This window comes from Gossypium hirsutum, chromosome A10 (genome assembly GCF_007990345.1).
Source record: "Gossypium hirsutum isolate 1008001.06 chromosome A10, Gossypium_hirsutum_v2.1, whole genome shotgun sequence".
Classification (NCBI taxonomy): Eukaryota; Viridiplantae; Streptophyta; class Magnoliopsida; order Malvales; family Malvaceae; genus Gossypium; species Gossypium hirsutum.
Genome location: NC_053433.1, coordinates 112,261,269 through 112,285,159, shown reverse-complemented (window position 1 = coordinate 112,285,159; position 23,891 = coordinate 112,261,269). Strand labels below are relative to the sequence as shown.

The window sequence follows — 23,891 nt, the reverse complement described above, 5'->3', positions numbered from 1 at the left end:
CAGCAACAGAATAGGAAGAGGAAGAAAGGAATGGGAGAAAAAAGACTTAGGGTTCAGAAAGAAACTTAACCGACAAGGAATTTAGGGGGGAATTGATTTATGATGCAAGGATTTCCATTCCATCATGTCTCGATTTAAATAGCCAACGTTCAAAAAAAGCTTGGGTTTCAAATTGTAATAAACCATTCAGGTCCTTAAATCCGCTACTGACATCTATTGGCTACGAGAAGGGTTTTTCTTAAACCCTTCGATAACCAGAAAAGCGGGAGTATCCGTCAGAGTCAAATGTCTAGTGAGTACCATAAGGAACCACCAAGTACCATTATGTTGGGCAACGATTTAGCACAAGCTGCAAGCCAGAGATTTTGTCAGGATAACAGTGAGGTTATCCTTATTCAGCTATCCGCTTCATATGGAGCATGAATGTATCTATCATTCAAGAGGAATGAATTTAAGGTGAATCTATTTTAAACAATTTAAAATTAACCCGTGAGATCTTATGTTTGTAGAACAATATACATTTTCTTGTCTAACTATCTTATGCTAATTAAATAAATAGTTAGTTTAAATTAATTTTTTATATTTTTATTTTAAGATAATTTTTTAATGAAACTTTTTTTAATTTTAATTTTAAGTTTTAACATAAATGTTTCTAATATATTTGAAATTAAGTATTTGTATACTTTTAATTTGAAAATTCACTAAATATTTAAAAAGGTTAAATAATTAGATTGAGATTTTCAAACCTAAAATTTTTAAATCATAGATGTTATGTTTTTTTTAAATAATTTTAAATGAGTAAATGCATATAATTCCTATTATCTATTTTAATTAAATAAATAGAAATTTAAAAAAATTATTTGTTTAACTATATATTATCTATAACAATATTTTTAAGTGAATATTTTAAATTTTGTATGTTTAATATAAAATTTTAATTAAATAAATAAATAATTGAAAAAGTTAATTGATCCACTCATCTTTAAAAAAGAAAAACTATAAAAAATAAAAGAACATAATTATGCTAGGGGCGAATCTAGGGGCCACCTCTAAAATGGAAATTTATTTATTTTGGCCCTTTAAAATTTTAAATTTTTAAAATAGTAAAAGTAAAAATTACACTTTGACCCTTTAAAATGATAAAATTTTGATTTAATTCTTTAAAAATTAAATTTTTACTATAATAAAAATTACAATTTAATTTCAGCTTTTCTAAAATAAATTTTGGCTTCACCCCTAATTACACCACTTGTCCGAATATGCTTTTGGAACTTATTATATTATTATATATGTGATTAGTGGATGAAACATATAAAAATGATTGATTCTTGCAAAAATGATTAATAATAAGATATTGGTTATCCATGTAAAAGGATTTAGAACAAACATAAATTTGAAGAAGGAATAAAGTAAAATTCTTTTCTTCTTGAATAAAATTAATTGTGAAATATGATAATATATTAGTATGTGAAAATAGTATAATAATGATAAGGATGAAACTTTGAAGAATATATATCAGCTTTTGGTTTTGCAAAATCATTAGCAACTATCACGCCTACAAACTTACATAGATACGAGAGAAATGGAAGTTCTTCGACATTTTAGCCATGAGCATCCTCTGATTTTCAATGAAGAGAGAAGCCATGAAAGTGAGGTTTATTGCAATGCCTGTGGAGAGCTAGTGTTAGGTCCAAGGTTTAGCTGCATGGAATGTGGGTTTCATCTCGACAAGAATTGCGCCGAGGCACCTGATGTGATGAATCATCCCTTTCATCGCAACCATAACCTTGAGCTTAAGGCAAGCTCTCCGTATGATGAAGGTAGCCCTCTCTGTGGTTTCTGCAATAATATATGTTGGAATTTTCTTTATCATTGTTCTTGTAATTTCGACTTTCACACCAAATGTGCTTTTCTTTCATACAAAGTTCTTAAAAATGACTTTAGAGAGCTTCAACACCTCGTCCCAATAATCTCTTCTGAAGGCCATTCACGAGAACTTGAAAAAGCTCAATGTGTTGCATGTCAAAAGTCCTTACTAGATTCTGTTTACATCTCTCCTGATTATGGATTTCACCTACATAAGAAATGCCTTGAGTTACCCCGTGAAATCAATCACCCTTGCCACCGCCACCATTCTTTATTCTTACAATTTAACAGTGACCATCTCCCTTGCCAAATATGCCAAGAAACCCAACATGAAGGGCTGGTTTATTGCTGTTCAATTTGCAAGTTCGTCCTTCACACTGGATGTGTTTCACCACCACCCATTATTGAGGATCCAAGTACTCATGAACATCCATTCACAAGGTGTTTAAAAAACCAGTCATTCAACTGTGATGCATGTGGCACTTTAGGAAACTATGTTTCTTATAATTGCTTGACATGTAGTTTAATGGTCCATAAGAAATGCATTACATTGCCACGCTTCATCAAAAGCATATGGCATGACCATCCCATTTCTCATAATTACTTTGTGGTAGACAATGAGTGTACAACACGTGATTGTGGATTTTGTCACGAGGATGTGAACATGGAGAGCGGGAGTTACTATTGTTCTAAGTGCAAGTTCATTATCCATGTGAACTGTGCACTACAGGATGCTCGATGGTACTACAAAATTGAGTCAAAAGATACGGTTAATGCAATGTCGGCCGTCGGTGCTTTAGATCCAAGCTTTTTCGTTACTAAAATGACTAAAATTGGAGAAGAAATTATAAATGCAGAGATAAAACATTTCAGTCATCAACATAATTTAGTACTTACTGATGAAGTTAAGGATCGTATGTATTGCGATGGCTGCAGTCAACTCATCCTGACTTCCTTTTATGGTTGTTTGGAATGTGACTTCTTTCTCCACAAATATTGTGCCAAGTTACCTAAAAAGAAGCAAGTTATTTCTCTCTACCACCAAGATCCCCTTAGCCTTATTCCACATTGCATTTTCAAATGTGCACTTTGTCGTTTCATGCGTAGTGGTTTTGCCTACAAATGTGAGGTTTATATGTGTAATGACCTTATATGTGTTAGGTGTGCTGAAATTCATTTGCCCTACAAAAGTCAAGGACATAAGCACCCTATTCACTTTTACCCCCAACTTAATGGGCTCTCCTGTAATGCTTGTGGCGGTAGTACTGATGGTGTTTCAATTTATGGATGCAAGACTTGCAGTTTTGCGGTGCATTATCAATGTATTTTGGCACCACAAATAGCTTGGCACAAATGGGACAAACATTTTCTTACTCTTAGATACCATGAAGATAATGATTATTCAAGATATCATCATTGTGATATCTGTGAAGAAAAAAGAAGCCCCAATACTTGGTTTTACCATTGTGCAATTTGTGACAACTCGGCACACCTCCATTGTGTTCTTGGGGATTACCCATTTATCAAGCGTGGGAGAACCTTCATAACAAACGACCACCAGCACACTCTCATATCTGTGCAGAAGGCTCATCATCCTAAATGTTGCAAATGTGGTGAACCCTGCTTTGATTTAGCTCTTGAATGTTTGAAGGAAGAATGCAAATACATTAGCCATTGGATGTGCAACTCAAACTACAAGATCCTTTGGAAAGACTCGAAAAATCTTGTTTGACAGGCATTGGATAAAGAGATTGATGTTAGCAAACACAATTACAAATGTGGCTTGTTTAGAGTTCTTCTTTTCTTTTATTTTCATTGTAAATATATGTGCTTCTTGTATTGTCTATCATTTGTTAATGTCCAAAATGTTTGCATAAGAAAAGTCACTCTATAAAGCTTTGATGTAATCTTAATTATGTGATTAATAGGAATATATTTTATTTCTTTGAAAATGGAAGTAATTAATATGTTTTAGATTTGTTTCATCTAGACCTGTTAATGGGTCTGAGTCACTTGAAAAGTGGAAGGATTTAGGTAAAAATATAGACCCAAAAAAATGAACTTGGATAAAAATAAGGTCTATTTTCTAAACAAACGGACCTCGGGTAAGCTTTTTTGCCCAGGCCTGACCTGGCCCGAATTTGCCCGAAAAAAACTGTTGTTGTTTTGCCATTTCTCTATTATATTGCTATCAGTTTGTTATTATTATTTGGATATTATATAACTCTTATTTTATTATTAATTTTGTTACTATTTTAAAGGTATTTGTTTGCTAAGTTACACACATATCTTTGTATTATTCAAGTATAAATATTTTTTAAATTTATTTTTAATTTGTTGGGTTTAGTGTATTCGATGTGTTATATTTATAAAATTTATTTTTATATAAAAATAATAATATAAAAATTTTTAATACAAGCGAGTTGGGCTCGAATTTTAGCATTTTTCTCTTGTCAAGTTTAGACAAAATTTTAGGCCTATTTTTTGGGCAGGGTTCTAATCTAAAAGATGGGCCTAAAATTTTTACCTCGACCCGACTTATGAACAACGCTAATTACATTTACGCAAAAGTGAATATAATCTTTTATTTTTTATACTAGAACACTAAGATAAATAAAACAATGACAGCTGTGATTTGATAACAAATTGATTAAGTTTTATCAACTAATTGAAATAAGCATAATTTTCTTTCTTGACAATCAAATAATTAAAAAACTTAAGGGGAAAAGAAAGGAAAAATTATATGCATAAAAAATAAATGTGGATAGATAACTTAGTAATGGGAAAAATGATTAAATCATAAAAAAAAACATAGAAAATTTAAAAAAATAGATAAAAAAATTTAAAATAGAATAAGGAGAGGAATAAGAAAAGAAATTTTACTTTTTCCTCCTATAAATAAACTATTTAGATCTAACAATTAATTCCAAAGATTTCAAGAATATTAATCTTTCTTATGCTAATCATTGTGAGTAAACTTGGGTCGGTCAGAAGGGTCACTCGAAAAATGGAAGGGTTTGGGAAAAAATATAGACTCGAAAAATGAGCTTAGATAAAAAAATAAGATCAGTTTAAAAAATAGATCGAGCCTCAAGTAAGGCTTTTTTTGCCCAAATTCGGCCCGAGCTTGAATTAGCAAAAAGACAAAATAATATGTTGTTTTCTCTTGTTTTTCACTATTTTGCTAATATTTCACTATTATGTTACTATTATTTTGTTGTTATTGTTTTGATATTATATAACTCTTGTTTTATTTTTTTTGTTACTATTTTAGAGGCATTTGTTTATTAAGTTGCATCTATCTCAGTGTTATTTAAGTATAAATATTTTTTACTTATTTTTAATTTATTGGAAAATATTTCTTTTAATATTTTTAGTATTTGTTGTATGTTATATTTTAAAAAATTTTATATAAAAAATTAATTCAAATGGTTCGGGCTCGAATCGTAACATTTTATCTGCGTTAGACTTGAGCACAAATTTAGACTCATTTTAATAAAATTTTTGTAAAATCCAACTAAAAGGAAAAGTAAAAAGAATATTTTGTAGAAAATCTTAACTAAATTTTATTTCGGAAAAGTTGTTTTTTTCTTTTTAGATAATTTTCATAATGTTAGTAAGAAATTGAAAGTTTTTGTAGTTGACATGCTAATAGTGTGATTGATGGTATAATTTATCTTAAATATATATATATTTCATATTATTATCTTTCATCTCAATTTTTTCACATTTTTTAAATTTAAATTTTTATTTTCATGTAAAACGATTATTTCTCCACCTACCTCTATGCTTCTATTCAACTTAGAATAAAGAAGAAAAAAGTATTTATACCTTCCAAAAATAATGGGTAAGAAAGGATAAATATCAAATTTACGTATGAAATTTAGTCTAATGCATAGTTTGATACATAATCATTAATTTAGGGCAGATATACATATATGAAACTTGAATTGTAATTCGTACGTATATATGAAACTTTAATTTTAATTTAATTATACACATTTAAAGAAATAAATACATACATTTTATTTTTTTATTGGATTAATATTGTTGTTTGTGTATGCAATATATCAACATAAAATGGTACTACTTTGATAGTGTTGTTAGTAATTTATGAAAATTAAATCAAATTAAAAGGTTATGTATAAAATCACACAAAATCAAAACTTATATATAATAATACACATAATTTAGTTCAATTGGTTTATGTCATATTGATTTGCGGATCAATTTGTTGATTTTTGATCTAATTGATAGGCAATTTTTTAATGAGCACACTCTCATTCTCAAAGTTTTCATGCCATTTTTTTCCAGTAAAATTATTAGAAATGTGATTGTTAAAAATGTGATTATTAGGATGTAATATTATAATACTTGGTATATTAAGAAAATACTAAAATTTAGAGAAATTATATTTTTGTTTAGTAAGAATTTTATTAGAAATGTGATGAGAAATTGTCCCCCTCATATAAAACTTTGATTTGACCATTTTTTATCAAATTTCAATAATATTTATTATTAACAAGCAAGAAAACTATCTATTTATTTTTAATAAGAACCAATCCAGTTTTTTTAAAAACTTTGAAAACAAATTTTACTATTTAAAATAAATATAAAATTTTCAGGCAAACCTGAACTTAACCCAATGTCCAAAGCATTCAAATATCAAACAGGGAGACTAATTTTCCTTATTATCATCTTCCTGAAATACATCTATGTTCGGTCTTTTCACCAACAAAGAATGAATCTATCTATGTTTTCAGAAAACAAACCTCAATAAAAAGAAACTACATTGGTACTTGCCTAACTCAACCGACTCTCTCTCAATCTGCCACCTTACAACCCATTTCTGAGAGGATTTTGAGTTCTTTTAGAATTAGTTTTTCATGGTATACAAATGGGATCTTACTCTTTCTTAGGGTACAGGAAACGTCGTCAGATGTTGAGTCTTTCAGATTTTGCCACGCCTTCTACGAAATGTTCCCACTCTTTCTTTGATAGCGATTTGGCAAATGCTTAACACTTCGTCGTCTTACTAATGCTTTCAAATACACTTTTAAAAAAGGAGAACAAGGCTACGATGATGTCCGTGTCAGAAAATCGTTAACTGCCAGACTGGAATCGCCATGGGCTACAGCATCTTCAGGGTCCGGCATGTAGAGAGTTGAAGATGATGCCTGCACATTAAGAACACTAGTCAGAGCAATGCATAACCAAACTTCCGGTATCTTGAGGAGACAGGGAAAAGGGGGAAACAAACGGGCAATGCAAATGGTGAACGCCCAAAGTTTGAAATTAGGAACAGTCGGACTGCTCCTGTGAAGATATTCTCTCATGACATGAAGTGATATTTTCTCACGGGAGCAGACTTTTGATGGCTTTATTTAGAGCTCAGATCATCAGGCTAATTAAACAACACAAGGATCTAATGAATGTACCAAGACAGGAATATTGCTAATTATCAAAAGCTTAATATGATTAGATATGTTTGTTATCCGGATGAGATTAACGATACCTTAGCATCAAGCTGCATCTCTCCATTACTATCCACAACAAGGCATGCACCGTGTGTCTTTAACCAGTCAACACAGTCCTCCAATCCATCCGACTCTTTCTCGTCACTTCCTTCATTTGTAAGCACACCACTGCTGAAGCCCAGCACCTGAGCAATGTACGAAACAGGTACTTGAGGACGATAAGAACGAGACATACAGCTTACAGCCTTATATCTCATTTTCTCAACATAAAGATCTGCGAAAGGAACAAATGCAAGAAAGACCTTAGCACTCCTTTGATATATGTAATTAGTTATTAGCATTGAGATAACCCAGTAGAATACACTTTACCCATAAGGCAGGAGTTCAAGTTAGGTGCCGTTTTGTATAATCTAAAGAACAAGACATAATTTCCTGAAGTCACTGCTGACCGAACTGCAAGTGCATGCTGAACAGCTTGATCCTTCTTTGCTTCAGCAGATAACCTGGAAATCAGATATAATTGGATATTCTGCGTCAAAATTCATTGCCTGAATAATAACATAAATGATTCAAGCAATTAAGGAAAAATTAATGTACATCAAAAAGCAACAGAACTAACCGTGACATTGATGATAAAAGATCTCTGTTGTTATTTGAGTGCATTATAACACAAAGTAAATTATAAGCAGCAAACTCCATATGGCAACCCTCGATTCCTTCAGCATAAAGGATTTTCAGCTGTGATTGGCACTGGACCACATGGGAGGAAAAGGAAAGAAAAGCGAATATGATTACAAATGTAAGATAGTAACACAAGATCTTTATACATTTACATTTATTATCTCCAACTCAGTATCAAATATCAGTTGCCAAATCTTTCAAGATGGTGAATGCTAAGCACCAGCTGACTTAAAATGGCATTACGCCCCAAAAAGAGGAAAAAAAGAAAGATACTACTCAAATCCTTTGGCAACTCGTTCACAAATTTCTGAAAATAAGGATGAACGTATGGTGAACTAGCAATATTAAACATTACCTGACAATAATCTCACTGAAATAGAGAATATGACCGACTAGAAGAGTGTTGGCTACATAAAACATTACTCAACAATAATGCCACCAAAAGAGAAAAAACCTAGCAATATGGTACTGTTTCAAACAATAGTTATACACACTACTAACTAGTGTCCATATGTGTGTTTTAGGCTAAAATTCGTGAAAAGCCCTTGCACTTTTCAAAATTTTCTAGATAACCATACTCAATAACAACATATTATTTTTGTCTAATTGAGCCCTCAAAGTACAATTTTTATCTAATAAAGCTCTTAAATTATTATTTTTGTTAGTTAAACCCCTATGTGTAACAGCTTTTTATTTTTTAGTTTTCATGCAAAAAGGGCTTGCTTAAACAAAAGTAATGGTTTTGGCCGAAAAAAAAAGAACAAAAGTAACAGTTAAAGGGTGTAATTGGGCATATAGAAGGATAAGAGTTCTTTTAGTACTTTAGCCATGTGTTTTATCAGCTTTTTTGTAAAAGCACAGTATGTTCATTTAACTTGGCAGACAAGGATAACTATAGTTTGGGGGCAAGCATTCGGCCACATCTGATAAACAAAAGGCTGAAAACATAACAATTATGTAAAGACAGAATTTAGTCCCATTAACAAACCACTATTATACATTACACATTTCAACAAAAGCTACTCCAAAAAAGAAATTATAATAAAATGAATTGAAGTCCAAACCTGATTATACTCTGGCAGGTCCCCAACTTCCAAAGCAAATCGAGCATGAGCTTCATAAACCTGATTAGCAGTGAAATTATGCTTGAAAATCAGCACAATATCCAGGATTTATCAGTTTTAAAAAAGAAACCCTCATCAACATAAACACGTCTTATTCTCCCAAAGACGGGGTTATGCATCAGATATACCTTTACTGTTAGATGGTTACGAATTCTTTGGACAGTTAAGTCTTGGCGAATAGACTTCAACTGATCACACTTATAAAAGTAGTTCTTTTGGGAATTTTGAACCATAAGCAGAGCTTTTTCCAGAACTTCTTCTGGTCTTACCTGTAAATCAATAAGGAAGCTCAAATATGCAAATATCGCATCATTCTTTCTAAATAATTCAAAAGATGGAATGCAAAGATTACGACAACAAAACTATAAATATCGATGATTACAGTGGAGGGATCTGGAGCAGAAGTAAGACGCAAGTATCGTTTCTCTATTTCCTGGCATGTTCCTCTCACAGTTAGTGCATCCCAGTCAATGTCTTCAACAGCCCTGTTGCCACCATCTTCAAAACTCTTGCTAAGCACCAAAGCAGTAGTCCTTCTAGCATATAGATTTCCAGTGCCCGCATTTTTGGCCTTAAAGTGATTACTTTCTGCTCGATTTCCTTGCACTTTCTCAAAACGCTTAGAACGATTTTCACGTCTCTTTCTTTCCTCTGGGGTATTAGCTAGTGCAATAGCACCAGAATAATATGCTGTTAAATTTTGTTCCTTGTCACTATCACTAGATGCATCACCATTATCAGCAGCACTAGCATCAGCAAGACGCTGCCTCTTTGCTTGTCTTTGAACAGTTTTACTAGCAGATTTCTGCTCCATCTGTGGAAACCTAATCTTTTTCATAACATCAGTCTTCCCCTCAGAACTTGCTCCTATGGGCTGCACAATAATTCAACAAAGAGCTCGTTAAATTATTTGTAGCAGAAGTGCAATGCCTTAAGAACCAATGATATCACTAAACACCTACCACCAAAAAACAAAAAAAGCATCAACCCTAGCATAGAATTGCTACAAAAGAACAAATGCAATGGAATGAAATTTTACCTTTCTGTCCTTTTCATCAAGAGGAACTCGGCTACTATATTTTGCAGCATAATTGTTGAGAGAACCCAATTTGTCAACTGATTTCTCCTCTAAAGGCTCCCACCTGCTCTTGGTCCGTCTAGTTGGACTCTTCTTGTACTTTGAAAATAAAGAAACAGGGGTTGAATTCTGTGAATTGCTGTGAGAAGATAAAAAGAGAAAGGAAGAGAGGCATAAGGCTTGAGGCAGAACAAGTTATTTACTAGAACCTAAATGAATGCCATATATTTCCAAATAAAAGCAAGACAAAAAATCAAGCTTAGATAGGGAACAAGAATAGATACTTCTTATCAGTCATATCTGTATTTGGTATTGGAAAGAGAGGCTCGGCATCCCAGTCTCGTGTATGAATTGTTCCATCACTAGTTGCCTTGGTAATTATCTGAAAGAGGACAGGAGGAGGTGAAGGACAAAGTTAAAACATAACATGCATCCAGCGTAAAATAGAGAAGTACAGATTTATGGCAAGTAGAACAATAAAAAGACAAAAATGAAGTCAAGTACATCAAAATATCCCAAAATATATAACATTTAACATGTAGGTATCAGCACCAATTAATCTCGATAACTTTAAAGCTAAATCCTACCACAGAAAAACCTTTTCCATAGCATCCCTTATAAAGAAAAATAATAGCATACACATAGGAAGTCAAAAAGTTGTCAAAAATCAGTCCATAAAGCTAGGCACATGAATCATTGTTTTCAATCTTCCTTTCTAGTGGACCCAGTACCCTCTTTTAAATGCAGACAATCAACATGACAAGGTCAGCTCAGTGGCTAAAGGCTATCCTAAGTTTCGAGCTAGCCTCCTTGCTCTGTCAATTTGTAAAGATGAAATTTCTGTAGTGAAACACTTATATTCTTCATTTAAACAACTTTTAGTTACAAGCATATTAAGAATTCATTAACCCAAACTCTTAATGAATGTTTGATGAACATGGCATGAATAGAACTTTTAAAAAAACAGAGAAATTAAAGGAAACAATTCATTATGCACATAATCCAGAATAACAGCTGCCAAAATTTTATTTAAAAGAAAGCCCTCACCTCCTTCATGATTTCCTGGCAAGCTGCCGATTGCTTTTCATCCTTACATAGAGCCAATGCCCTTTGAACATAACTCTTTAATGATTTTGGGAACACACCAGCCTGAAAGCAATAAAGCAGCCATCAATCGTTGTTCAAAAATCTGAAATATGTAAACCATGATAAATCTTTTTTTTTTTTTCATAGGGAGGCAGGGGGCAGTTGAGGGCGCTTGTAACTAAACTATACAATCTAAATCTAAGAGAATAAAGGACTTAAGAACAATTTCCAAGAGTGATTTATGTCTAAATCATCATCTGCCACATTGCAAAGATGCATTTTAATTCAGCACTGCATAACCAAGCAAGTTTAGCCATCTGGTATTAGGAGCCAAAAATATAAAAAGGAAGATTGCCTCTCAAATGAATAAAAGGACTACCACAAAATAGGGGATGAGCAATTAACACACCAAGTGCAGCCAAACACTGACAAATATGCATGCATATAAACATTTTGAAACAACATTAATTCAACAAAGTTAGTTACGTCTTGCAAACTACAAATTTAAGTTTGAATCTCATAATGCCCTTTCTATGAAGCAAGTATCTGGATTCTCAGATCAGATGCTAGCATCCCAGATATATCTACAGACACAGCAAACCTAAATAATCCTTATTATTCAAACAATCATATTAATCATGATAAAACAAATTCAGAACTCAGGAAAAAGTTTCTAGGCATCTATCACCAAATTTAGCATGTAGAACAGCCAGGCTGGCACATCATCATTGATTTGCAGACCAATGGTGTTCAAGTTTTTTCAATGTACATGGAAATAATTCTACCATGCTGTCAAATCCTGTAACATTATAGCACTCAAGCACTTTCTAAGAGAGCAATAAATCATTACTCTCATAACGAACTATGCCAACAATGAGTGATCTAGTTCCAGAGCTTCAGGCAACAAAGAAATTAAGATTAGACAAAGTATATATGTTTCAGGTACTACTATTCAGATGCTCAACTTGGGTGGCAGAAGGCAGCTTTCTTACACACCTCATTTCCGTATAGAAAATCTTAGTAGGATAATTATATGGTGTTTATTTTGAAGAAAAAAAACTATCCAATTACATCAGAAAGCTTACCTTAAGTACAGTATCAGCTGCATCATTGGACAACACTTTTTCACTGGATTTTGGCAGGGAAACGCTTATATAAGCAGGTTTTGCTATTGCACTGTTGTTGGGGCCTTCTTTGTCCAATTTTGGTAAACCTAATGGCAAATTAGAGGCAATTCTGGGATTTGTTTGAATCTGTAGTTTGCTTACCCTTTGTGTCTCTAATGATTGAACGGTTTGCATAGGTGGTTGGTAATTTTGAGGTGCCTGCTGAGCCACAGGATACTGTAAATTGGGAAGTTGAGGGCAAGCAGTTTTTTGTTGTTCCTGAAAGTTACCATATGAAGATTTGGATTCCAAAGGCTTCACAAAATGTGGCTGTACAGGACTAGGATGCTGATTTTGAAAACTTGGAGCCCCATGTGTGCGGTAACTATCATAAGCACCAGTGACAGTTGCACCAGGCTGACCAAAAAGTGCACAAAAAGATGAAAAAGAGATTAAGTAATAGGCATCCACAAAGATACTATTAACATAATATAGCAACAAGAAGCACATAATAAAATTCCTGATGCACTATAATATAATTACATAAATTTATCATTTTCCTTGTCCAACCATACTATGAAACCCACCTTACAATCTGGATGTACCATATAAGACACTCAAGGCTTCTGAATATAAATGCATTCTTATTCAGGAGTATTTCATGAAAAATAAAAAATAATTAAAATATTATAAAAAGAGAAGATATCAAAGGGAAGCATGCAATAGAATCAGGACTATTATCACAGCACGAACAACAAGCATTACTTTGATAACAGTTTATATACAAATCCATTCCTATCCCTCTACCCGCTTAAGCAAATCCTTTAGAAATGTTGTTATCAGTACATACATCACTCCATTCTTTGGTTAGAGAATGCAGCAGAAGTGGGATTCCACCAGTAGAGTATTGAAAAGAATGAGCAACGATTCTCCTTGCAAAAAAAAAAAAAACTACCTTCCCATGGGCAGCGAGAACTGAGGAATTTGAACTAATCATACTCACATCATAACAACATGGCTAAACATATTGTGGCTCGATAGAACTCTAGGCCATAAAAACATCATCCAACTAAAAAATAAAATGTATATAAATAATAATTATGCCAATAGTGTATTGTTTTAAAGTCACAACAAAGGGTTAATTCCACAGGAAATTTTAGTTTCAAAATTAACAATGGTCTCGATTTTACCACAGATAGAGGAACGTCAGTCTAAGGAGCCAACTTTGTAACAAACTTGCCCCAATATGTCATGCATAGCATGCTCTAATTCATTTCAAAGAAAGGAAGTATATTTTATAAAGTTCCAAATCCCTTCATCTTAGGAACAATGAAATCTTACCTGGTGGAAGCATCCAAAATTCATTATCAAAATATTGAGAAGAAGAAGAATATCCATGATATAAATATATATCCCATCAAACAGAAAGTTGATCAATAACAATCAAACAAAATACTGCACTTATCATACTACACCTCAAATCTAACAAAATAGAAACATAAGTAAAATATCTGCAAAAGCACACATCAAACAATCACCTTCAACCATAGTAATAGTATGTATAACTAATACAGCAAAAGACCCAAACACAAACAGAACAAAATAATGATAGAATGCACACTTTAAGATCAGCAGTTAGCTCAAACAAGTCGTCACTATGCATGAATTCAGCTAATCCTGGACCATGCATCCAACAAAAACTCAAACCTGCAACAATGGTGTTTGAGTTGAACTGGACTCTGGCCTCCAAGGTGGAGCAAAAGTTGTGGGGGCTTGGCTGTTTGAAGTGGGATATCCACCACTAACACCAGGAACCTGAGACACCTGAGGCAGTTGAGTGGATGTACTAGCAACAGACAAATTTTCTGTTCCAGGGGCACAACTAACTTCCGTTTGATTGTAATAATCAGCCCATTGCTTGTAGTGCTGCTGATAATGCAAAGAATTTGCACCTGCATTACCAGCGGCATAAGCCCCACTTGAATCTTGAGTGTAGTTTGAATACTGCTGAGTAGTATAATTTGCATAATTGCTCCCATTCCATGTAGTAGTCTGATGAGTGTAACTGCTGCTTGGGTAACCTCCAGCTGTCTGATAATCACCAGGATTGTAGTAAGTGCTTGAATAACTTGTAGGCCCAGCATAAGACCCTGTATTCTGAAATGAGGAAATAGGCTGATATGGAGCACCTGTGTTTTGATATGCTCCTACTGGCTGAGAGTAAGAGGGGTTAGGTTGTTGCTGATAACCACTATAGTAACCTTGGTAACCTGCGCTCCCATGTGAATAAGTACCAGCAGAATTTGAGTATGAAGTATAGCCACCATAGTCTGGTTGTGTATTTGTTCCTCCTAAGCTCGATGAAGTGGCAAGAGATGTTGCATTAGACCCATCCTGAACGGTTCTCGAGGATGGCTCGCTGTGCTGCACATGGTGGTAAGTGGAATTTGAAAAACTTTCACTTTCTGCAGAGTGGTTTTCTACCCTATACATGTTCCATGATGCAGCTTCTGAACCAGTTGTTGAGGGAACATATAAAGACGTCTGCCCTTGATTTGCATTAACAACATACCGGTTCTGAGAAAAAAGAAAAAAAAGTTAATGAATGACATACGAAGGCAACAACCAACCAAAATAACAGAATCAGATTCCAGTTACTACAATAGTAGATAACTTATCTAAGATAAGGTTCTTCAAAATTCAGAACCCTAAATCAGATTAATAATAAAACATGCAATTAACTTGGATGCAGTATACACAAATAAAACCGAAAAAAACTTTTCCTTCTTCAAACAAAACATTGATGTAAACTCAAACCCAATTCACAACAAGAAAACTCCACTCCTAAAATGTCACTGTAAGGTATCTAAACAACATAGAAACTTCAAACACAATTCATTACTCATTAGAAACAAATCCTTTCAGTTTAAGATTTCAACACTTCTATAATCCAACTGTAAACCAATCTAGTTCAGAACAAGAAATTTCTGCCTGAAAAGAAAGCCTAAAAACCCAAAACCTAACTAAACAATTCATGAACTTCAAACCAAATTCATTGCAAGCAATAATACCATCTCTAATCTAAGATTATGAAGCCCTTTTAACTTTTAATTGAGTTCTATATTCAAACCGAATTCACAACACATAACATTCTTTGTTTCGAAAAAAGTTTTAAGGCAAATAACCCTAACATAACACTTCAACCCAATCTGCAAGCAATGTTACTACCTTCAATTTTCGATTTCAACATCTTTGTCATCCAATGCTAAAGTAACTACAGGAAGCTACACCATTCACCACCAAAATACCTAAACCGCTAAAATCTAACTAAATAAATCAAAAATTCCATCACAAGCTCTGCTACAATCTTTTATTTTCAATTTTGAAATCCCAAAGCATATTCGTTAGAAAAATTACTATTACCTTAGGTATTCAATCTCAATACTTTCTTAACCCAACCCATTACTTATATCAACTTCTTTAGCCATTTTAGCTATACAAAAAGGAAATTACCTCAACAGCGTTCGGGTCAACTGAAGCTAATGTTTGTGTATTGGCAGCTTGATTCATCATTTCATCATCATCCCTATATTTCACCAAAAACAAAAGAATATTAGCACCGTAAAAAAGTAATTACTAATTGTACCGAATCAAGAATGAAGTAACCAGGAATAAGTTAAAAGTTTTGCATTGAAATAATATTAGAAAATTTGGGGAACCACAAAACCCTAATTAAATCTAAAGAAATCAGACCAACTTCTTACCTTAAAAAACCCTCGGAATCGATGTGAAAGGACGTATTTAACAGCAAATAACAAAGTTTTGAGATCAAAGGACAAAACCCAGAAAATAAAAAATAACAAAAAAAAGGAAATTTTTATATGCCAAAAAATTGAATATAAGATTTCATCAACTAAAATGAATAAAACAACATAGAGCAGAGAATATAGAGAAAATTTGAATTAAAAAAAAAAGGAAAGAAACCCCACGAGCGAGAAAAGAAGACAGACAAAGGAGAAAGAGAATCGGAGGAAATTTGTAATTGGAAAACGAAAAAATTAATAAGAAATAAATGAGAAAAAGGGATTTAATAAGAGGTTACTGTTTATAGATTTTAATGGGTTTGGGCCGATATGTCGAAATCTATAAAAAGAACCGGACCCGGTTGAGAAGATTTCACTATCAATACAAAAACCCTCCAACTTGATTTTGCCACAATAATTTTGCAATATCTTCTTAAAAGATCTAATTTATATCTCGTGCTTGTACTCTTCAGACATTTTTAATTTAGTCCTCCATTTATCTGAATCGATCGAAATATAGGTTAAAATATGCTACAAGTCCTTGTACTTTTTATAAATTTGGATTTTAGTCCGTATTTTTGTATTCTCAAGAATTTAGTTCTCTACCCTTTTTATATTTTAAAATTTAAATTCAATTATTAACACAATTAAATTTATTTTGTTAAAATTTTTGGCGTAATATTTTGAAATAAAAAAATACTCAGTTGGTAGCCATATAACTAAAAAATAGACATTGTAATAAACATTGAAAGTAAAGTGACCAAATTCTTAGAAATAAAAGTATTCAAATTAATTTTTTAATTTATGAAAAGTAGAGGAACATATGGCAGCATATTTCAACCTAAAATTTAAAGTCCAATCAATAATATTATTATCAGACTTTTTTTTTAAATTTGATTTTGTGTTGCTACTTAAGTTGTAATTTTTAAATTAAAACTTTGAATATTAAAATGTGATTTATTCAAATTTAATAAATATATATAGGTTAACAGTTGGATTTCAATTTCAAATCAAAGTAAAGAGACTAAATTTTTAAAAATAAAAGAAAAATAATTAAATTTTAAAAGTATAGAAAGTATAAAGATCGAAGACAAAATAAATACTTCGTAATTAATATTTTTTCTTACTATTAAATTTAAATTAATTTTAAATAATTTAATTAAAATTAAATTAAATTAGAGAATATATTAGATATGGATTTAAATATAGATAATGTATTTATTATTTTTTATACTATAGTTGGAACTATCCATAGTCCATCCATAACTCTTAAATAAGATAATAATGCACTTTAGCGCACTCTAATTCATGACCTCCTGCACTAGTAACAATATCTATAGCAATCAAATTAAGACTCAGGGTGGATTCCTACAATTAATGTAAAAACAACAGTGGCAGTGAGTTAAAAATTTTTATAGGATAATAATTTAAATTTTTCTTTCCTATTAAATTTTTAAGATAATAATTTTGGAATGGAATATATTCAACATCAATTATTTTTGTTAATAAATTGAAATATAGAGAGAGAAAAACAACCACTCTCATTCTAGTTCACCCAAACATATTAAAGCCTATGCTAGCCATTTGCACTTCACTCTCACCTAAGTAGGACCCTAATTCAATAGATCAATAATAGAGTAACAATTTGTTTTTTATTTAAATTTAAATATAAATATATTTCAACTATAAATCCCATCCTTTATTGTAATATCAATAATCATTATAATAATTTGGATTGTTTAGATTAAAATTAAAATTATATAAAAAATAAATAATTTTTATATAGTATAAAATAGAATGTAAAAAATAATAAGTTAATTTAACTCGAATAATTTTCGATCATTCTCCTTAAGCATAGAAGATTAAATACTCAAAAAGAAAAGGTGATATTATTAAGGATTGAACCTAAGCTTTTAAGTAATAATACAAATACTTTTGTCGCTAAGCTAAGAAATTATTTATAAGCAATTTACCTTTTTTAATGCTCTAATTTGAGAACTTTTGACTTTGCTAAACTCATTGCACAAATGAGTTCCTATTTTCATAATCAAAATTTGTTTGCTTACTCCATGCAATTGAGTGTATTTGAAAAGTTAAAGCAATTCATATTTGTAAACAATTGAGTAATCATTATTATTAATGATCTCATTGAATTGATGGTTATTTTTCAAAACACCCCAATTATTTACTTCAATTATTATATATGGGTTAAAAATAAAACCATCAATTAGTTCGATAAAGTTATATATTAGTTATTTTTAAAAATATCTAGGCATAAACCCAAATACAATGCACTTAATTAGCCAATTTTATTATTTAAAAAAATAATAATTTGTTACAAATATTTTTAATAAAAGAGCTTTCATAAAAAAGAATCGAAACTTAGACAAAAATCAAATAGAATGATGGTCAGGGTGTTTATCATTCTAGCTGTGGCCTGAGTTCTAATCAAGTTGTTATTAGGTTTTGCCCTCCTCTTGTAATTCATAAAAAAAAAATCAAATAGAATAACCAAACTAATCATATGCTAACAAGCTTATCCCATACATGTTGGAGAAAATTCGGTTTGAAAATGGTTTTCTTGAACAGTGAAAAATTAAAATTTTGAAAACCGACCTGGTTTATGATATTTATAGCAATAAACCCTAACTGAATTCATACATGTGTTTTCGGCTTAGCAGACGTTCGTTATTTTCGACTTTCAACCAAATTATTTTCTCATTTATTCTCATACCACAAACTATTTTAAGTGTGAGCTCGAACCAATTGAATCGAAACACATAACTAGAAAAAGTTCTCTTTTTTATTTGGGATGAAAACGAAAATTCTCTTTTTTAACAGAAACCTATAGAATTATTATTTTAGAAAATATATTTAATAGTTGATAATAAATTCATTTTATTTTTCAGCAAAGTAATAATTTCTCAATGTGATGTAAATAGCTTTATCGGTAGCATCTATTTATAAAGAGAGAAGTTAAAACCCTTATTGAATTGTAGAAGTTTATTTCAAATATAAAAATAACCTTTGAGTCCAACTAGGACAAGGAGAAGAGGTAATAAGGTGTGCTTCCCCTCATATGTATATAATGGGGATTCAAGCCTCTTATTGTATTGGGCCCAATTAAATGTGTTTTCTGAATTTTTATCCCAACACTTTATAATTTTATCCAAACTAATACATATTTTTCTATTTTTCAAAGTAAATATTAATTTTCCAATTAAATAATCTTCTTATCCCAAATTTACCCCCGATAAAATTTTGACGATTTTGCCATTGATAAAAATTTCGAGAAAATATGTTTAATATTTTACAACTTAACATGTTCGCTATAATCGAATGATTTATTTCATTTTTGAGCTTCAAAACAACTCAAAAACATAAACTTATTATTTCGATCATTTTTAAGTAACCCATATAGAATTGCAAATTTCCTTTTTTTGAAACCTACAATTATTTCAAATGATTCCATTTCTCCATTTCAGAAAAAACCATGATAATTCCTGAATTTTTCTCTTTTCTCTTTTCCTATTGATTTCGTTCATTTCTATTCAAACACACAATTCATTTCTGGTTTCAACGAGCTAGCGGGGGGATCGACTGGACATATGTAATTAGGGCTCAAATGATTTATAATTAAGCTCCAACTTTTCGCCTATTAATTATAAACTCATTTAATCACAAAGTCATTCCACTATGGTATCTTGACTGAGCTCTCCTTAACGATATATCATTATGAAAGCAACTACTCGGTGCTCATCTAATGACCTTGTCATAAGTGTATTACTCTCATAGGATATCATTGATCTCTTTGTGATAATATTTACTTTCCTAATATGAACTTATTTTATTTCATGGTAACCATTCCAACTTTTTTCATGAAAAGTCAAATCACTATCAAATAGTGATTAAGTCATCCATCACAAATACGAACGATCGGTGACCACATTTACTTTTCATCAATCATGTAATGCATATGAGAGGACGTCATTTACCCATGTTTCAAGTTATGAATTCTACTGTTTTGAATGACACTACATACTACAAAAGTCGTACACCTAACGCATCAGCTTTCTGTTCATTATTTATTTGAACTCGGGCTTTTATTTACATCAAAGTGTACGAGTTACACATATAAATGTAACAACCCTCACCCATATTCAACACCAGAATAGGGTTACAGAGTATTACCAGACTTATAAAACAATTAAACATTCATTTCACATACAATTTTCAAATTTCATGCAATCATCATTCAAAATCAATCACATTGTCCCTAGTACGAGCCTACGAGACCTTAAATATGCTTTAAGTGTGATTCGGGACTAAACTGATAGCCCAAGAAATTTTTGGAACATTTAGAAAAATTTTTAAACTACAGGGGACACACGCCCGTGTGGCTCGATCGTGTGTCTTACACGGCCAAAGACACACCTGTGTCATAGGCCATGTGGACATTCAAAATGGAAGCACATGGCTATGTTCCAGCTCGTGTCCTACCCCGTATAACTCCCTGACTTGGGTCACATGGCTAAGCACACGCCCATGTGACCAGCCCGTGTGCCCAATCAAAATGGTCTCACATGCCCGTATGCTAGGCCATGTGCTAGACTGTGCCAAACCTGTAGGGTATACTGACTTAGGCCACACGACTAATCACACGCCCGTGTGCTGGGCCGTGTGGAGCACATTGACTTGATTTTTATTTCAACATCAGGGGACACACGACTGTGTGCCCTGACCGTGTGTCACACACGGCTAAGACACACGCCCGTGTCTCTATCCATGTGGATAAAATAAGGCTATTTACCAAGCCATTTTGCCATCCAAACTTGCTTACACCTACATCGACCCAATTAGCACCAAAACAAAGCATATATAGGCATTCAAACCAACTAAATCAAGCCTAATTCTTGCTAATTCTATACTATTATCCACAATACACACAAGTCACAAAATAGGTCATTCTATTTATACCAAATTCACATACACAAATCAACTAATTAGACACTTTCAAACATGCACCATTATGCCCAACTCACAAGCATATAACTTTTCCAATATCAACCATTTGACACCCACAATATCTATAATCCACAAGCATCATATATCCATCTATAAACTCACAACACAAGCTATATACACATATATATACACACAACCATACCAATCAAATTAAGTCAACTCTCATGGCTATATACAACCAAAAACATTTAACATTTACAAGTCATTTCAAATGACCAAAGTCATTAGCCAAACTCCTATACATGCCATATGCTTAAAACACTTAAGTTCAAAAGTACCCAAGAGATAGAAGGATAGTGTGGCTAAGTCTCCGACGATCCCCGAATCCGAGCTAGCTTTGATTTCACTATAAAACACAGAAAATTAAACAAAGTAAGCTATAAAGTTTAGTAAGTTCGTATAGTATTTAAATCAACTCATCATATATGCTCAAATTAAGCAAATAATACATAATATAACATATCTTATACTGAATCACCAATCTACCTCATTTGCATTCATAAAGTTAGATGTAACTTTCATAATTTTCCTTATTTTAATGTATTGCTTGGTTCATGTTCGTACATATACCATCCTGTATCAAACTCATACTCATCAACATCTTTGACATACCCGTTGAACCATTCGGAATACTATCAGATACTCAGGAATCTCGCACCCTAAGTGCCACATACATAGCTAAAGCTATCTCAATCTCGTATCACATATAATGCTCACACTAGAGCTATCAACAGGTCTGCTTACGCAAGCTGACAGTCATGATGAAGCTACATGGTGCTGCTCACACAAGCTGACAAGTATCCGCAACACATGCCAAATGACTCAGCCACTAGTAGGATGTACGGACCAGCACCCAAATCACATAACCCTTAATGACATGTCATTTGTACCCTAACTATTCCTATGGTTCAACCAGAAGTTCATACTTGCCGAATTATTGTCGAACGTGTTCGTAAGGTCGTATTAACAATTTATGCAATATCAAAGCATTTAAAACACAATTATAACAATAATTATTACATACGGACTTACCTTGGATGCAAAAACGGCAAATTAAGTCGATCAATCCTAAACATTGTTTTTTCCCCGATCTAAATCTGTATTTCGCCTTTCTTGATCTAATTGCAATCAAAATTAACTTATTTAATAATCTCCCTATTCAATTCAGTCTAAAATATACATTAAGGCAATTTTACACATTTTCCTTAATATTTCACATTTTTACAATTTAGTTCTTATTTCATAAAATCACAAATTCATGCAATTCAACCAAAACCTATGCTAGCCAAATTTCAATTAGGTCCTTAGCAGTCCATATTTTTCATTTATTTCACAATTTAGCTGCAAAATTTACACATTTCACAATTTAACCCCTAATTGACAATTTTATCAAAAATCACTTTACAAATGTTGTTTATCTAACAACAAGCATACATTCTCTACCATTAAACATCAAAACACACCAACATTCATCAATAGAAAAACCCTAAACCTTTAACATTTTTGCAAATTAGTCTTTGGGCTAGCTAGATTAAGCTGCAACGATCTCAAAAACATAGAAATCATCAAAAATAGAACAAAAATCATACCTAATTGTAAGGATTTACAATTGTCGAATGTTGAACCCTAAAATAGTTTTTCTTATCTTCAAATTTTTAGCTAAGGAAGATGAAGGCATTAAAAATTTTGTTTGTTTTTATTTAATTAACCCTAATATCCAAATTACCAATTTAACCTTAATGAAAAACCATTAATATCATCAATTTAATGTCCAAAAGTATCCACTAAGTAAATTAATGGATTATTCATCACATAAGGACCTTTACTATTTAATACCTTTAACTATTAAAACATCACTTTTGTACTTTACGCAATTTAGTCTATTTTATCAAATTGACCACTCAAACAATAAAATTTCTTAATGAAATTTTCACACTAACATAATATCATGCTGTAAACATTGAAATAATAATAAAATAATTATTTTAACCTCAGACTTGTGGTCTCAAAATCACAGTTCTAATTTGACTAAAAACGAGCTATTACAACACATACATAGTCCGCCATCCACATAGGATTTAAATATGCCACACTATGAGCATCACAAGTGAATAAATCCATAAACAGATTCATGATCTATTCTACTTGGTTCCTATTCCATATACTGTCAATTCAGTCAATCACATATATGTCTCTATCTTCTGGGAGTATTCCACTCCGATGCCCAAGATAAGGTATCTCCCCCAATTGGACTTGATAGACGACATATTAGTCTTTCAATCAATTTATTCATTTCCGATTAAATTAATGACATGTTTAGGTTCGTCTACTAGAACAACCTGTCTTTTTGTATCACGATCCAACCACGCAATACTGCTTAGTATCAGTTAAACATTAGACAACTAGTGAGCAACATTTGCATCCATTTTGCTTTGCATGGAAAAACCATTTGAGGTCAATTTATACAAAGTATATCAAATTAAGTAATGAAATTTTTTTATTAACCAATTTGTTCGAAAAAAATTACAAGTGTATATTGACGAAAATACTACACTTAAGACACCAAATCCAATAATATGCATATTCTTAATTTCTATCCTAATCCTAGCATTATCAATAAGAAGCTCAAGAAGGATAATAGAATT

General features: G+C 32.0%; 2 protein-coding genes across 2 annotated transcripts; one reads left to right on the top strand and one right to left on the bottom strand.

The window, feature by feature from the left end:
• Positions 1-1,582: 1,582 nt before the first annotated feature.
• Positions 1,583-3,598, top strand: LOC107934189 (uncharacterized). The gene has a single exon (XM_016866558.2). It carries the CDS (start codon positions 1,583-1,585, stop codon positions 3,596-3,598), a length of 2,016 nt encoding a protein of 671 aa, XP_016722047.2.
• Positions 3,599-6,529: 2,931 nt separating this feature from the next.
• LOC107934193 (SAC3 family protein A) lies at positions 6,530-16,525 on the bottom strand. Its single transcript, XM_016866561.2, has 14 exons — positions 16,183-16,525; positions 15,932-16,004; positions 14,126-14,995; positions 12,398-12,835; positions 11,274-11,375; positions 10,511-10,608; positions 10,188-10,365; positions 9,531-10,022; positions 9,277-9,417; positions 9,089-9,148; positions 7,963-8,093; positions 7,713-7,846; positions 7,382-7,617; positions 6,530-7,043 (listed from the first exon to the last, which is right to left on the bottom strand). Exons 2-14 carry the CDS (start codon positions 15,989-15,991, stop codon positions 6,942-6,944), a joined length of 3,042 nt encoding a protein of 1,013 aa, XP_016722050.2. The 5' UTR covers positions 15,992-16,004; positions 16,183-16,525; the 3' UTR covers positions 6,530-6,941.
• Between the last annotated feature and the right edge of the window lie 7,366 nt (positions 16,526-23,891).